At 37.9% G+C, this 17,954-nt stretch overlaps 1 protein-coding gene across 2 annotated transcripts in view; it reads left to right on the top strand.

The window, feature by feature from the left end:
- LOC136864429 (golgin-84) overlaps positions 1–17,954 on the top strand; it is a 148,632-nt gene that overhangs the window by 73,896 nt on the left and 56,782 nt on the right. For both annotated transcript variants that reach the window (XM_067141415.2, XM_067141414.2), the window contains exon 6: positions 10,945–11,231. In XM_067141415.2, the coding sequence (XP_066997516.2) occupies positions 10,945–11,231 (287 nt within the window). The remainder of the gene's footprint in view (positions 1–10,944; positions 11,232–17,954) is intronic.

The raw sequence follows: 17,954 nt of genomic DNA, 5'->3' as shown, positions 1-17,954 counted from the left end.
TCTCAAAAATGATGTTACAGACGTGAAATTTGATATTTGGAATCTGCTTTAAAAGTAAAGAAACACGTATTCTTAGAAAATCCAATGAGGGGGGGGGGGGAGGTGAAACAATTGAAAAATTAATTGACTTAATTGTATGTGAATACTTACATCTAATAAAAACTAAAGTTGTTACAGACGTGAAAATTGGCATTTGGATCTCCGTGAAAAACAAAGAAAAACGCGTTTTGGGGGGAAATCATCTTGGGAGGCGGGAGTGAAAAAGAGTTGAATTCCTTGCATGAGGACACATAAATCAAAAACTGAAGAAGTTAGAGTCGCGATAATTGGTATTTAGAAGATCCTTTACTATTAAAGAAACAAGTATTTTTGCCAGAAAATTCACTTGGGTGGGGGGGAGTGTGAAAGGAAGTGAAAACAAGTGAATTATTTTTATGGGGATACTTATATCTCAAATCTGAAGGTAATAGACATGAACATTGGTATTTGGAATCTCCTTTAAACATAAAGAAACACACCTTTTATTTTTGGAGGGTAAATAAATTTAACGGCGGTGGGGTGTAAAAGGAGGTGAGACCAATTGATTTTACTGTTCATAATGTACTTTATAAGGAGCCTCCGTTGCTCAGGCGGCAGCTCGCCGGCCTCTCACAGCTGGGTTCCGTAGTTGAAATCCCGGTCACTCCATGTGACATTCGTGCTGGACAAAATGGAGGCAGGACAGGTTTTTCTCCGGATTTTCCGGTTTTCCCTGTCATCATTCATTCCAGCAATACTGTCCAATACCATTTCATTTCATTTGTCATTCATTATCCATTGCCCCGGAGGAGTGTGGCAGGCTTCGGCAGCCGGCACAATTCCTATTGTCGCCGCTAGATGCGGGCTTTATTCATTCCATTCCTGACCCTGTCGAATGACTGGATACAGGCTGTAGATTTTCGATGTACTTATTCTGATCATAAACCGATCGTTTTTATTCTTTCCTGGGTTTGTTTTCAAGAGGCATCTTTTTCTTCAGAGAACGTTCTTAGATTACAGTAGATTCTCCTGGCATATAAATAAAAATTTAGACATCTTTGAAATAAATGATAGGAATGAGATTGGCCGTCCAATTGTTCACCTCTATAATAAGGTAAATAATGCACGGAAGTATGTTTTTCGTATTACCAGAAATCCTGCACGCTTGGCCTACGCGCGACAATGGTGCTGGTCACATTGTCAACAATGACAATGGCAGCAGATGTAATTTACCACCAAGTAGCGGTCTTGCATCTTGCTATGGGGTCCCAAACATCTATTATAATAATAATAATAATAATAATAATAATAATAATAATAATAATAATGTTCTGGGTCGTTGTCAAATGTGCGGACCACGCTGGAAACCGGTCCTGGACGGGTATTGACTAAGAATGCAGTCTGGCCGCGGGTTCAGTACCACCAAGGCACCCAAGACGACACCACGCCGGATATCCTGAAGGATTTGATCCATATTAAAAATGCTTATAGGAAAAAATGGCAAAGATTTAGGGACCCAACTGACCGGGTGGAATACCTGGACCTAGCCCGGGAAGTACAAAATCGATTGCTGGAAAGAAAGATTGAAAAATGGGAGGAAACTTGCCGTTATCTTTTAGAAAACGAGTCAGATCGCGAATTTTGGCGGATTCTCTCAAAAAATTAATCAGATCGCGAATTTAGGCGGATTATGTATAAAACAATAAGCATTCAATTATAAATATCAGTATAATACCGTAGCGAAGCACGGGTATCTTGCTAGATTTAAAAATAAAGGTACAGGCATTTCTGGGTAGGGGGAATCAACTTAACGGGTAGGAAGGGGGTGAAAAAGGAGTTGATTTACTTTCATGAGTACTATTATATCTCAAAAACTGGAAGATGTTACAGACGTGAAAATTAGTATTTGGAATCTCCTTTAAAAGTAAAGAAACATGCATTTGTTTCTTTTTTTGGAAAATCGATGTAAGGGGTGTAGGGTTGAAAATAACTAAATAAAGAGTTGAAATAAGTTTATGAGGATGCTCTATCTTAAAAACTGAAGCTGTTACATACGTGAAAGTTAGTATTTTGAATTTCCTTTCAAATTAAAGAAACGTGTATTTTTTTGTTTTCCGAAAGTCCATTTAAGGCGGGAGAGGAGTGGAAAGATGTGAAGAAGAAGAAGTTGAATTATTCTTATGAGTATACATTTATCTCAAAAACTGAAGGTGTTACAGACGTACAGACATGAAAACTGGTATTTGGAATCTCCTTTAAAAATAATGAAAGACGTATTTCTTTGTTTTCAGAAAATCCAGTTAAGGGGCTGAAAAGAATTTGAAAAGCAGGTGAATTTTTAAAATGACTTCCATTATATCTACATTATATGTCGCCCGGCTCCATGGCTAAATGCTTAGCGTGCTGGCCTTTGGTCACAGGGGTCCCAGGTTCGATTCCTGGCAGGGTCGGAAATTTTATCCATTATTGGTTAAATTCCCTGGCACCGGAGCTGGGTGTATGTGTTGTCTTCATCATCATTTCAGCCTCATCATGATGCGCAGGTCGCCAGCAGGCGCCATATCAAAAGACCTGCACCTGGCGAGCCGAACCCGTCCTGGATCTCCTGGCACTAAAACCCATACGCCATTTCATTTTACATTATATGTCAAAAACTTATCATGCTAGTCATAAGAAACTTGGTATTTTTAAAGTCCTTTAAAAATACAGGAACCTGTACCTTTTTGTTTTCAGAGAGGGCACTTAACAGGGGGGTGAGAAGAAGTGAAAATTAGTTGAATTATTTTGTATGAGGATACTCATATCTTAAAGATTGAAAATGTTACAGACGGGAAAATTGATATTTGTAATCTCCTTTAAAAATAAGGAAACATGCTTTTTTGTTTTCGGAAAATACACTAAAATGGGGGTAGGGGAAGGACTGATCAAGGGGTTGAATTCTTTTTATGGGGTTAGTTATGTATGTCTCAAAAACTGAATATGTTACAGATGTGGGAATAGGTATTTGGAATCTCCTTTCTTCTTCTTCTTTTATGACCACACAGGATCACTTTAGTCAGTCCGTCGTTCAGGTCTTTTTGAAGGGATTCTTCTGGCTTTGTGGTCTTCCCAGTACTTCTTCAGACGCTCCGATCTTCGTGCCCTTTCCTCAGTTGAAAATATGCGTGTTGTTGGTTTGTTTTGTGTAAGGGTAAAGTGCAGGTTTGTTTTCTTGAGTTTGGTATTCAATTTTATCTTATTTGTGGTGTCTTCTGTTGTAAGGCCTATTGCCTTCAGATCCTCTCTTACTTCTTTGATCCATTTACATCCTGTTGTGGTATTTTTTGAGACGAGATTGTGTTGTACTGGTTGTTTCAGAAGCCTCGAATCCTGCATCCTCATGATATGTCCAAAGAATCCCAGTCTCCTCTTACGCATAGTATCTGTAATGGGTTCCAGCTCTTTGTACACGACTTTGTTAGGTATTAACCGCCACTGTCCATCCTTCTGGTATTTTTTGTTGATGCAGGTTCTTCCAATCCTCCTTTCAATTTTCTGAAGTCTGTCAGTCTTTGATTGTTTATTCAGGTGAAAAAGTGTTTCTGCTGCATATGTAGTTTCCGATTTTATAACTGTGTTGTAGTGTTTTATTTTTGCATTTATTGATAGACATTTCTTTTTGTAGATATCCCATGTTAATTTTTGTGCTTTAGCTAATCTATTTGTTCTTGTTTGGATTGAGAATTTTTCATTTAGGTTATGTGTTATTATTTCTCCAAGATATTTAAATTGAGGTACTATTTTGATTTTATTACCATTTATGGTAACTTCTTTTAGTTGTGTTGGTTTTTGGGGCATAATTTCTGTTTTTTTGAGGCCATTTTTATTTGCAATGTTTTGAAGTTCTGATATCTGTATTTTTGCTTCTTTTATGTCCACTGCTAGTAATGCTAAATCGTCAGCGAAACCCAGGCATTTTGTTTTGATTTTTCGGTCAATCTTTATTTTGGGAGGACATTTCCTAAACCATTCCCTCATTACCATTTCTAGAGCACAATTAAATAATAGTGGTGAGAGCCAATCTCCCTGCCGTAGTCCAATTTTAATTTCAAATGTCTCTGATGTTTCACCCCTAAACTTCACTTTTGATTTGGTGTTAGTGAGAGTCAATTTTATCATGTTTATTGATTTGGGGTGTAGTCTAAGGTGTCTTAAAATTTTGAACAGAGATTCTCTATGGATGCAATCATAAGCTTTCTTGAAATCTACAAATATTATCAGCATATCTCTGTTTAGTCCATTATCAACTTAAGACTCATGATCTGATCAGGACAGCTCCTCCAGGGTCTGAAGCCTCCTTGATATTCTCCTAGTTCTTTCTCAAGTTGTAAACTTATCCTGTTAAGGATGATTATTGAAAATATTTTGTATGTTATGTCTAGCAGTGGTTCATGTTTGTGGGTTACTGTAGTCACGTCCTAGTTCGTGAACCATGGGCAACGGCTGAGTGGCCTAGTAAGTGGTCCTGAGAGTCGGGATACCAGTTGCTATGGAATGGGAGTGGGCATCTCGGACATATTCTGAGTCGTGGCCCTCCTTGTGCTCAGGCGGCTAGGACTACACAATTCACCGGTGGTCCATAACCCGTTAGAGGAGAGATCCTCACTTGGACTATGTGCAAGTAGGGCATCATCCTGCTTCATGAATTTACCGAGCTCAGAACACTTTAAGCAAGCCCCGGACCTATGGGAGTAATGGAGTCCCACTCCCATTTGACAGGCGAGGGACTCCTTGGAAACAACTTGGCGAACGAAATGGAATTCGATGGGGAGCTATCAATATTAATGGGGCTTATGGAAGAAAGAAGGTAGAACTTGCTGAGTCAGCAAAGAGGATGCATCTGGATGTGCTAGGAGTAAGTGATATTCGGGTAAGGGGAGATAAGGAGGAAGAGATAGGAGATTATAAAGTGTACTTGACGGGTGTTAGAAAGGGAAGGGCAGAGTCTGGGGTAGGGCTCTTTATCAGGAATACCATTGCACGCAACATAGTTTCTGTTAGGCACGTAAGTGAGCGAATGATGTGGGTAGATTTGTCAGTGGGAGGAATTAGGACAAGAATTGTGTTCGTGTATTCACCATGTGAGGGTGCAGATGAGGATGAAGTTGACAAGTTTTATGAAGCATTGAGTGACATCGTGGTCAGGGTCAACAGCAAGGATAGAATAGTGCTAATGGGCGATTTCAATGCGAGAGTTGGGAATAGAACTGAAGGATACGAAAGGGTGATTGGTAAATGTGGGGAAGATATGGAAGCTAATGGGAATGGGAAGCGTTTGCTGGACTTCTGTGCTAGTATGGGTTTAGCTGTTACGAATACATTCTTCAAGCATAAGGCTATTCACCGCTACACATGGGAGGCTAGGGGTACCAGATCCATAATAGACTATATCTTAACAGACTTTGAATTCAGGAAATCTTTTAGGAATGTACGAGTTTTTCGGGGATTTTTCGATGATACAGACCATTATCTGATCTGTAGTGAACTAAGTATCTCTAGGCCTAGGGTAGAGAAAGTGAAATCTGTCTGCAAACGAATAAGGGTAGAAAATCTCCAGGACGAGGAAATTAGACAGAAGTACATGGATATGATTAGTGAGAAGTTTCGAACAGTAGACAGTAAGCAGGTTCAGGATATAGAAAGTGAATGGGTGGCATACAGGGATGCTGTAGTAGAAACAGCAAGGGAATGCCTAGGAACAACTGTGTGTAAAGCTAGGAAAAGGCGAACATCTTGGTGGAATGATGAAGTGAGAGCAGCCTGTAAACGTAAAAAGAAGGCTTATCAGAAATGGCTCCAAACAAGGGCCGAGGCAGACAGGGATTTGTACGTAGATGAAAGAAACAGAGCGAAACAAATAGTTGTTGAATCCAAAAAGAAGTCATGGGAAGATTTTGGTAATAACCTGGAAAGGCTAGGTCAAGCAGCAGGGAAACCTTTCTGGACAGTAATAAAGAATCTTAGGAAGGGAGGGAAAAAGGAAATGAACAGTGTTTTGAGTAATTCAGGTGAACTCATAACAGATCCCAGGGAATCACTGGAGAGGTGGAGGGAATATTTTGAACATCTTCTCAATGTAAAAGGAAATCATCATGGTGGTGTTGCAAACAGTCAAGCTCATGGGGAGGAGGAAAATGATGTTGGTGAAATTATGCTTGAGGAAGTGGAAAGGATAGTAAATAAACTCCATTGTCATAAGGCAGCAGGAATAGATGAAATTAGACCTGAAATGGTAAAGTATAGTGGGAAGGCAGGGATGAAATGGCTTCATAGAGTAGTAAAATTAGCGTGGAGTGTTGGTAAGGTACCTTCAGATTGGACAAAAGCAGTAATTGCACCTATCTAAAAGCAAGGGAACAGGAAGGATTGCAACAACTATCGAGGTATCTCATTGATTAGTATACCAGGCAAAGTATTCACAGGCATCTTGGAAGGGAGGGTGCGATCAGTCGTTGAGAGGAAGTTGGATGAAAACCAGTGTGGTTTCAGACCACGGAGAGGCTGTCAGGATCAGATTTTCAGTATGCGCCAGGTAATTGAAAAATGCTACGAGAGGAATAGGCAGTTGTGTTTATGTTTCGTAGATCTAGAGAAAGCATATGACAGGGTACCGAGGGAAAAGATGTTCGCTATACTGGGGGACTATGGAATTAAAGGTAGATTATTAAAATCAATCAAAGGCATTTATGTTGACAATTGGGCTTCAGTGAGAATTGATGGTAGAATGAGTTCTTGGTTCAGGGTACTTACAGGAGTTAGACAAGGCTGTAATCTTTCACCTTTGCTGTTTGTAGTTTACATGGATCATATGCTGAAAGGTATAAAATGGCAGGGAGGGATTCAGTTAGGTGGAAATGTAGTAAGCAGCCTGGCCTATGCTGACGACTTGGTCTTAATGGCAGACTGTGTCGAAAGCCTGCAGTCTAACATCTTGGAAGTTGAAAATAGGTGCAATGAGTATGGTATGAAAATGAGCCTCTCGAAGACTAAATTGATGTCAGTAGGTAAGAAGTCCAACAGAATTGAATGTCAGATTGGTGATACAAAGCTAGAACAGGTCGATAATTTCAAGTATTTAGGTTGTGTGTTTTCCCAGGATGGTAATATAGTAAGTGAGATTGAATCAAGGTGTAGTAAAGCTAATGCAGTGAGCTCGCAGTTGCGATCAGCAGTATTCTGTAAGAAAGAAGTCAGCTCCCAGGCGAAACTATCTTTACATCGGTCTGTTTTCAGACCAACTTTGCTTTATGGGAGCGAAAGCTGGGTGGACTCAGGATATCTTATTCATAAGTTAGAAGTAACAGACGTGAAAGTAGCAAGAATGATTGCTGGTACAAACAGGTGGGAACAATGGCAGGAGGGTACTCGGAATGAGGAGATAAAGGCTAATTTAGGAATGAACTCGATGGATGAAGCTGTACGCATAAACCGGCTTCGATGGTGGGGTCATGTGAGGCGAATGGAGGAGGATAGGTTACCTAGGAGAATAATGGACTCTGTTATGGAGGGTAAGAGAAGTAGAGGGAGACCAAGACGACGATGGTTAGACTCTGTTTCTAACGATTTAAAGATAAGAGGTATAGAACTAAATGAGACCACAACACTACTTGCAAATCAAGGATTGTGGCGACGTTTAGTAAATTCTCAGAGGCTTGCAGACTGAACGCTGAAAGGCATAACAGTCTATAATGATGATGTATGTATGTATGTATGTATGTATGTATGTATGTATGTATGTATGTATGTCTAGCAGCGAGATTCTCCTCTAGTTATTAGGGTCGGTTTTGTCTCCTTTTTTGTGCAGTGGGTGAATGAGGGCTGTTGTCCAGTGTTCTGGTAGTTCTTCTTTAATCCAGATAGAGACAAGTTGTTGATATAGAGCAACTTGCTGATGTTCCTGCATATTTCCAGATTTCCGCAAAGGTCTGATCTTCTCCTGACGCTTTGTAGTTTTTTAATTTATTCAGAGCATGGTAGACTTCCTTTATTGTGGGGGGATTGATGTTCTCTGGTGGTGTTTTTATCGGGGTGTTGGTGTCCAAATGAAGGAGTTCTGTAGGTTCCTCACAATTTAAAAGCTTGTTGAAATATTTAGCCAGAATTTCTGCATTGTCTTCATTGTTATGAGCCAGCTTACCATTTTCATCCTTCATCAGTAGGGTCGGGGGTTAATATTTTTGGAGCTGCTTTCTGAAGGTTTTGTAGTAGTCCCTTGATTGAGTTTTATTGAATTGTTCTTCAGTTAACTGCAGTGTGTCCTTATGATGTTGTCTTTTTATTCTTCTTAAGACTTGGGTAGTTTCTTTTCTCTGTTTTACTAGATTTTGATAGGATATATCTGCTTTTTGGGACTGATGTAATAGCCATGCCTGATGTCTTTTCTCCACTGTTTCATCACATTCACTGTTCCACCATTGGTGTTTTTTGCGTGAGCCAGGTCTTCTGCAATTTGTTTAAGGTTGTGTACTAAGTCTTCAAGTTTATCTGTGATTTTTATTTTTTCAGTTGCTTTCTGGTAATTTTTGTTGTTTGTTGATGTATTTATTTTTTGACTTGAGAGAAGACTGTTTCTCGCATGTACAGTTCTATGTCGCATGGTCGTCTGAGCCCGAAAAGGTAATACCAAAAACATGGTTTACAAAGAATTTCTGGGGTAAATGAAACTCAATTTTTGGGTGAGTTTTTATACTTTAGGAATTTTCAGATAGTCTCTTAGTACAATGCCGAGTAACGATTACTCTGATCAAATTACGAAATCCACGCGAGCGAAGCCGCGGGTAATTGCTAGTCTGCAATAAACTTCATAATTGACAAGATAATAGAAAAGTCATCCAATTCATGTCCCTTCCACAGCAGTGGAAATTAATCAAGGGATGGATTTATGGTAGGGATGTCTGGCTCAAAACTGTAATCTGTGCATTAGACGCACGTTGAAATAAAAAAGATGGAAAGCCACGGAGACTAATATTTAAACTGGAAAGGATACCGAAGGATATATATGCAAGTTACTTGTGGCACTCAAGAATAATTTACCTGTGTCAATACTGAGTTGCATGGAAAAGTGCACAATGCCAGAATATAGAGGCGAAGCTCAGTCAAAGGTATAATTTCTTGGTATAATGGTGTAGCATGTTTTTGCTGGGTAACACAGGGCATGTAATATCACCTTGGTTCATTATCCTGTTTAAACCTTATCACAGTGAAGTACAGAGAAACTTCAATTTAGTACACTCTAGAGAAAGAGTCATCATAGACACAATTTAAAGGATGTTCTGGGCAACTGAAATGAAGGTTCCTAATTCTTACAAACTGTGCACTCATATCATTGAATAAGGTACCAAAAGTAATTGCTGTGCAGTTCTACATAATGCAGCAAAACATTCACAGGATGGATGCAACTATGTGGAAATTGGCATTGCTGGTATATTAAGAGGCTGCAATTGGTGACCAACAGTATGAAACAGAAACAACAAAAATCCAAGGAAATCTCAAACACCAAGGAATGTTAGTCAGTTAATATATAGTTTATATCCTTTTCCTTAAAAAGGAAAGTTATATTGAAATAAAATAAAACTTCAAATAACTTAACAAATAAAATGTATATATACAGTAATTCCACAAACTGATACAAGCTTGCATCTGTTTGCATACACAGTCATACATTCACTCTTGTTTTGTAGTTTTATTTATTTATTCTTAATGTTCATTTTTTTAACAGTAACAATATTATACACAGTTTTATTTTTATTCCATTTACAATTTCTGAAGAATTAAAAACCCTTCCATATCATAAGGGTCAGTTTGAGTAGACTTCTCACAGAAATTTTTAATTTTTAAATGTGTAATTTTTTGCATTTAATTTGTATTTTGTTTAGTTTAAATTGTTGCAAAAGAACTATTCTTTGCAATTGATGCATAAACATGTCTTTTGTCTCCCATGTTTTAGTGTACATTGCCCTTTTTTACATTCTTAGGTATCTTCAGCTGGCATTGTGTTATGACTGTCTGCTTGAATATCTTCGTTGGTTGGCATCAGCTGATGAATGCCCAGTGGTTGATTCAGTACCAGCCAAAAGACTTAGGCTGCTTTGCAGAAGACAGGGTTATCTTCTTGACTGAGGAACTCCACTGTTTCAGTTTCATAAATTTGTTGCCAGTTGTCTTCAAATTAGCCTTCCCATTATTAGATCATTTCATCAGTTGTACGATGTATCATTTTTTTTAACCAACAGCTGCATCATTCTCTTACCAATCATCTTTCTTTGCCTTCAGAGCTGAAGGCGCTTTGATTTATTGAGTATAGCTGGATGTCATTTAACATTCAAACTAAAGGTTTTCTGTCAAACTTTTTGTCTAAAGTATATCTTCACTTGATGGCATCTTCAAAAGTAATGAAACAGTAATGAACAGAACGGAGATATCAGCCCTGGAATGGACATACTGACATGTCATGATGCCATGGTTATTCATCTAGTAAGAGCTTAATGAAGTAGGTAGTTGTTGCTATGGGTTGCATCAACTAGAATTTCCCAGGATTTTCAGACCACTTTTATCAACATGTTTTAAGAAATTACTAAAGCTAGTCTGTAGTTGCTTGTGTAGTAAATGTTCTTTTTTTATTTGCTTAACCCAAGAAAAGTGTTTTGTTTATGCACGGATGAAATTTTGCTGTACACGCACTGGACATTATTGTATAATTTCTTTCATATTTCTGTATCTGTATGTTGAGGAAATGTGTTGCCAGACTAGACCAGTTAAGGACTATGATTAAACCTATCCCACCAAGTGAAATTGTATTCTTTCAGTGTTCATTTTAAAAATATACTTTTTTTGCTCTTTTGTGAGAGAAAATACTTAGTTTTCAAATTTCCATTTTATGTGTCGCAGGCTCAACTGTATCTCTGGGTTCATCAGCGACTACGTCATCATTGTTAGATGATTCACTTTTATTAGAAATGGAGAGTATACAACAAGAGAAGGAGCTACTGCGAGAAGAAAACGCACAAATAAGTGTCCATTTACAAGCAAGTCGAGAGGAAGTGTTAGAATTAGAGAAGAAACTCGATTCTTTCCAGGAGCAGGCTGCTAATACTGAGCGAACACTTCAGTCTCAACTTATGGAGGAAAGGAGGAGGAGACAGGCTGCTGAAGAAGATGCCAAAACCCATGTGGAGGTAAAGCTGACCTTCATAAACTGTAAACTGATTAACTCTAATCTAACTGCCATTACTTCTGTAAAGTTCATAAGTCTACACAATATTCATGTTTGATCCGTTGACAGCACATCTATAACTTGAATACTTAGACCAGCTTACCTTTTGTCTTCATTCATTATTGAGCCTCTGAAATAGTAATCAGGATTGGCACTAAAAGCAATCTTATTTACAAGAATGCATTTATTGTTATCCCCATGAAAATCTCTCCAGAGACTAAGACAGGAGACTGGGTGATCATCTTCGACCAGTCAAAGAGCAAAGGTCATTGCATCATACTATGCACAAGTTGCAAAGACCTGATCTTACAAAATATCTGGCATGTTGCATATGGTTTACTTAATGACAAAACCCCACCTGTTTGGGCTTGACATAGTTCATGAACATGTCCAGTAGCTTCCAAATTAATCCACACAAGATACAGAAAAGTGTTCTCATGATAAAAGTTGAACTACTGAAAATCAGTTCTGCAATTACAGAAAATCATACCTTAATACTTGATGATATCTTCTTGATTCTTCAAAACAGTAGTGACACGTTTTGGCATGGATTCCACCAATTTTGTGCAAATATTCTTTATCTCTCTATCGTGAAACCACACCTTGATAAACAAACAGTTTGTGCTCACTTTAATTGATTTACCCAGTTTTGCCATTCTCTTCTTACAAATGGTCCATAAATTTTTGATGGGGTTGATACCAGGTGAGTTGCCGGGCCAGTGGAGCACTTCAATGTTTTTGTCTTCAAAGAATTTGTTCACCCTTTTGGATGTGTGACATTGTGCAAGATCTTGTTGAAAAACCCTATCATCATCTGGAGAGAGTTTTGTAAATTTTGCACTACCATCCTTCAAAGGATTTCTATATACTGATCACTTTATCGTACTTTTAACAGGGCCTATGTATGTAAAACATCCCCAGAACATAACTTTTGGATTAAGTATCAGTGCTTGTTGAATATGGGCCAGTGATGTTTTCTCAAATGTTTCTTTATGCACATAAGAAACGTGCTGACCACAAACTGTTGTAACATGAACTTTTCACCCCACTCTGAATCAAATCTCAGTTTAGGTTAACTACTGAGAGTCTGGGGTTTATTTTATGTTTCCTAATGAGTAGATGGTCTTCTTTGCATGTTTTCTTGTGCTTCTGACCACAGTTTCCTTCCTTCAGCTTTAAAAAGGACCTGGTTTCTCATTATCACTTGAAAATTGAATTTAGCATAGCCATTGTGAAGCAATTTACCTCTGTATTATACAGCAGAATTATGCCTGGCTAATGTCGCAGTTTTTAACATTTCCGCAGGGTAGTGTCCATTATAAATTTACAGTACAGTTAACATGGCACAATACTGAAAACTTATACAACCTTACTCGGAGACATTCAACTAATGACTGTGTTATAAAGATCATCCAATAATGTCCAATAATATTAACAATAATGCTGCCATACACCAACAATGCAATTTGCTTGAAAGCAGGAGCACATGTTTCTGCCAGCATCAGTTATAAAATATCTTGGATACAAGTGTGTTCGGATTAATTTGCATGGTACTTTATGGTTCCATATATTTGTGTAAATTCATTGTTAGACCTGTGATAATTCCCTTTCCGCATGTGAATGGCAAGGAGAGTGTTTTGTTTTATGTGTAGTTGACATTTTGCTGTGCAAGCTCTGGACATAATTGATATGAAGAATAAAATATTTGAAATTCACGACTTGAGGATCAAAATTTTCATATTACCTGGAAAGTGTGTTCTAATAAATTACAACTGTTACATGGCTCGGATACAGCTTTGGGAAGTTACTTGCAAACAGTAATATTCTGTGTGATACTTGTAACCGTACAAATGTATGATCCCCAAGTTTTAGGTTAGGAAATTTTTGTAAAATAATCCGTAAATTGAAGTCATGAAAATCATGTAATTTTATTCATTTATAATGTAAAAAAGTAATATTATAAGAAGAATTTGTAGTAGGGAATTTTGGATCTGTGTAACTTTAATTTGTGTAAGAGTCTGCACATGGCATGGCAGTGTAGGTTGCTCAAGAATTGTGCAACACGGAAAACAGTGGCTATATCAGGAAAGACGGTTGAAGTCAGTTGGAAGTGTTACAATATATAGTTTAGAAACCCGGGCTTAGGCCGGGAAGTGGATGCTGAAGATGCAAATTCATCAACGTGGACAAACGTGCAAGTTCGCCATTTGCGAATCAGCAGCTTGGTAACCAATCTAAAAGCTCCGATTTCGAACGAGGTCGCATTGACCAAGAGATGCTGGAAGATGTGACAGTGGTAGTGTTGTTTCCTGTGGATTTTAGTAGATGCTACGCCACATGGAGCGAGCCTATATATGTGTGCGTGTGCAACGAGTTTTTCAGCTTGTTTGTTATGGAGTGATGGACGAAACATATTGTGCGTGCGTGCTACGAGTTTATTTTTAATGTGCACGAGTTTGCGGTTACTGATCACTGATACTGAGGTTGCTGTTGAAGATGATTGCCACTGCGAAGTCTTTGTTGTACAAGTTCTTCACGGGTGCATTACTGCACAATTACAGAGTCATGACGAGTGCATTACTCTTAATTCACATTACCGGTGAGCGGTTGGTGGAAGATGCTACATGGTGTTCTTTTGTAAGACTATGGATTCCTCGCTGAGAAAATATACATTGTGGGCAGTCTTTTATATGTGTAATTTGGAGGTAATATGTTGTGCATAGAACTAATTACGACTTGATGGAAACGTAGCCGAAGTGTTTATATTACTTGCTCAGTCTTTGAATAATACGACATGCTTGTCGTTATTTACTAATCCCACAGCAGACATTTTACATTGTGGATGTGTATGGCTTAGTAACAGAGTATAGTGAGGTGGCTGGGTTTGTTTTTTGTACAGTTATGACGTGGTAAGATTCCACGGTGATGATGCCATTGTGCTAATGTATTTAAGGTTAGGAAGGGACAGCCTTCATATCTGTAGGATAATCAGTTTGAAGCTTGGCCTTCAGAATTATGTACAGTTGTGGTGTATAGCTTGTAGTTGTTCGTGTAGGTTTATACTGGTTTCATCACGTGATGATAATTGTTGGTGTTTGTTTTGTTTTAATATTGTTTTGGGAGTAAATTGTTGTAGTGAAACTCGTGGTAAAAATTTTATCAGTGGAGTGAGGGAAAACCTGGCATGCTATCCAAATTTAATTTCAGAGGTAAACAGTAACAGGTAAGGTTATAAAGCAAGTCTGGAGCTTCGTCAGCCTGATGACCGTCGCCTTGGGAGAGGGAGTTGCTCGTTGCTCTACAGAGTTAATTATCCCTGCAGTTGTTTTGCAGGTGGCGCCCAATCTTGTTATTTATACTTATCTTAGTCACCATTTATCAATTTGGTATTTTCAATAGCTTGTAGGTGTTACATACTTAAAATATGGTATGCAGTGGATACACTGAACACTAGAAGCAATATGCAAAGAGAATAAAATACCAAACGATAGAAAGAAAGGGCTGATTGTACCATTATTTAAGAAAGGAAGTAAGAGGAAGTGTACCAACTATAGGGGGATTTACCCTGGTGTCACACTGCCGTAAGATAATGGAAAAGTCGTACAGAAGGGACTAAGAGCAGTAACAGAACACCTATTTGAAGAAGAACTACATGGTTTCAGATGAAACTGAGGGACAGTAGATCTTATATTTGCTGTTAGACAGATAATGGAAAAGTATTGGGAAAGAGGGAAGGACCTAATTGTTGTGTTTTTGAACTTAGAAAAAGCATTGACAGTGTGCCAAGAAGTGAAATATTGGAGAACCTAGAAAGCCTAAAGGTTCCAAAAATCTCTAAATCAGTATATTTTATGAAGGTTGTGAGAGCATTGTGCAAGTGGGAAATAGATCAGAATGGTTTTTTAAAAAAAATGGGAGTATAAGTAGTAAGTTCACTGTCCCCACTTCTCTTTATCACACTCGTGAATATCATTATCAAGGAAATTAAATCAGTGAATGTTGGAGACTTGAAGCATTTGTTTTTGCTGATGATGTTGCCATCTGGAGAGAGACAGAGGAGGAGGCACAGAGAAGGTTGGATTGTTAGAGCAGCAAATTAAAAAAATATAAATCAATAATGTGAGCAAGAAAAAGATAGTGGCGATGAAAATGAGTGGAACATCCATTCAGTTTAACCTTACAGTTGAGTGGGGGAAAGAATTGAATGTACAAAAAAACTTAAGCCACCTTGGAACTGCTGTCTCCAGTAAAGAAAATGTTAAACTAGAAGTACAAAATACACTGTGCAAGGGACCCAAGGGATACTGGTGCAAATGGGAGAAAAGTGTCAATCATGTAAAAACAATTCATATTGCATTGCATTGCATTGCATTGCATTACATTGCATTTAAAATTGATTATACATTTTTATAAATTTTAGGGCACCGTAGGAGATCCATTGTTGGATGCGCTAGCGAGTGGTTGACTGTTCCAAGAGCTCTGTGTTATCTCAGTGATAAAGTAGTTTTTTTTTTGTGTGCATGCGTGCGTGCATGATATTTAGCTCCACAAATAATTGTGTTTAGTGTTTGTTTGTAGTAATCTGCGATTAGTGGTATTTATTTACAGTTTTCACACTGAGTAGTTCTGTAGGCGTTCGCTAGATTACAACCTGTAATTTAGCTCTGCGTGAAAGAAGAATTATCTCTTTCTTTTTAATAGTATTATTAAAATATCAATAGGTTTGTTGATAAAATACTTACAAAGACGGGATATTAAAGAGCCGTAACTTCGGCAGGGGTTATATCTATTAGTGCAGGCATTTGACAGAGTACCGTATTTCAAATAGCAGTTCAACGGTCCCTCCTATCACGAAGGTAATAACTTTTTTTAATAACGCGATACTGTTGTAAATTTTGTTTAAAGAAACGATTTCAACAGAATAGACAGTATTTCACTGGCGAAATAGTTAACAGTCGTAATTGTTATTGATTATTGTCGCTCTTCTTATTCAGATATTGGCATTGTTGGCTACAGTTGTGAACAAAGCATGTAGTGTATCAAGAAAATATAAATAAAAATCAGCTGGTTCTTGTATTCCGATCATTTGTAGTTCTGAGTAGGCAGTTAAAGTATCCGTAATTTATATTTCACACCCTCGACATTACAGTATTTATGAGCGGTTAGCTAATAATCAAGTTCCTACATTCCAATAATTGCAATTCAAGTCCCTGGCGTAGTTTAGACAGAAATACTTTTGAGAAATTATTGTAAACAACCTCATATTTTTCAGCATTTAAGGACACTTTTATTCTCCGTCCCACGGAGTAGGGAAAATAATAGTAATCCACCATCTGTAAAGATCACATAACCGCAATTCAGTTCAAAATTGTAGTGTAGATACGGTATATTAGATAGTATCTTGCCTGTTATATTCGTGTGTATTTTTGTGCAAACGGCAGGTTTCATTTCTATTACAGCATAGTAGGACAAAGTAGTTCTAATATTAATCTGTATACGTGTTTAACTTTGTTGGTAATCTTTGAGTACCTACCGGTAGTCCTTGCGAATATCTAAATTTAGGCCTAATTGGAATTTTCATTTCTATTTGTGCTAAGTAAGAAGCTAGGATACGTCTGAATGTAGTTTTAAGATTATTGTAGTGTACCGGTATATTGTAACCTACTAGAAATTAGAGTGCCTATTCTATAATGTTGAGTAGTTTTGCGAATTTTGAACTTTAATGGTAATTTTCTTTTCTGTTTTTGCCTGGTAATAACCTATTGTAATTAGAATATATCTGAACGTAGTTTAAAACTATTCCAGTGTATTATAGCATCTTATTAGAAAGTAGAGTGTTAATTCTATTACTGTGAAATATTTGTGTAGTATAGTACCGTTTCTCTGGTATCTGTCGCAACACTCTTACTAAAATTCTGTTGTTGTAATTAGGGTAGACTTAACTGCAGTTAAGAATTTTATAATTCTTGTGCATTATTCTCTGTTTCCAGTAATTAACAGCAATTTTCATCGTGTTAGCGTGTTGTAGGAATAAAAAATAGTACAATTACGTAGTATTGTAGTGTAGTAGTAGCCTATATTAATTAACTTACTGTTGTGTGATCTTTGTGAGCTAACCTAGACAATATTTCTTTCCTTTCATTTTTATTTTCCACAGAATAAGTTATCTTATTTTTCCTTTTCTTTTCATTATTTAGTAAAAAATGGCTAAGCAGTGCGAGTGTAGGAACTGTGGGTATGGCCAGGCATTGGAGAGTTTGAGGGAGATAATTAGGATTCTCTCAGAGGACAGGAAGGAAAGTAGGCCTCCCTTAAATAATGTACAGGATACCGTAGGTGTAAAGGAGTGATGGGAAGGAAATGGGGGAATTGTAGAAGACAGGTGGTCTAATGTTTTAAGGGGAAGGAGATTGCAGGCTAAGGGCTCTGTTCAGGATCAGAAGTCAGGACAGGTGTCGGTGAGAAATCGGTACGAGTCACTGCAGGTAGAACAACCGAGGGAAGATGAGGAACAGGGAACTGTTGCCGAGAAGTGTGGAGGTAGGGAAAAGGGAAGAGGTAGGAAAGGGAAATGTGGAGTAGTGGATAGGAAAAGACAGGTGGAACAGGGTCATGGGATGGAGAAAAGGGAGGAAGAAGTAGCTTCTGCAGCTATCAGGAAAGATAGGACTGACCAGGAGGGGGA

Source organism: Anabrus simplex, chromosome 2 (genome assembly GCF_040414725.1).
Source record: "Anabrus simplex isolate iqAnaSimp1 chromosome 2, ASM4041472v1, whole genome shotgun sequence".
In the NCBI taxonomy this organism is placed as follows: domain Eukaryota; kingdom Metazoa; phylum Arthropoda; class Insecta; order Orthoptera; family Tettigoniidae; genus Anabrus; species Anabrus simplex.
This window is presented reverse-complemented; position numbering and strand designations above follow the sequence as displayed.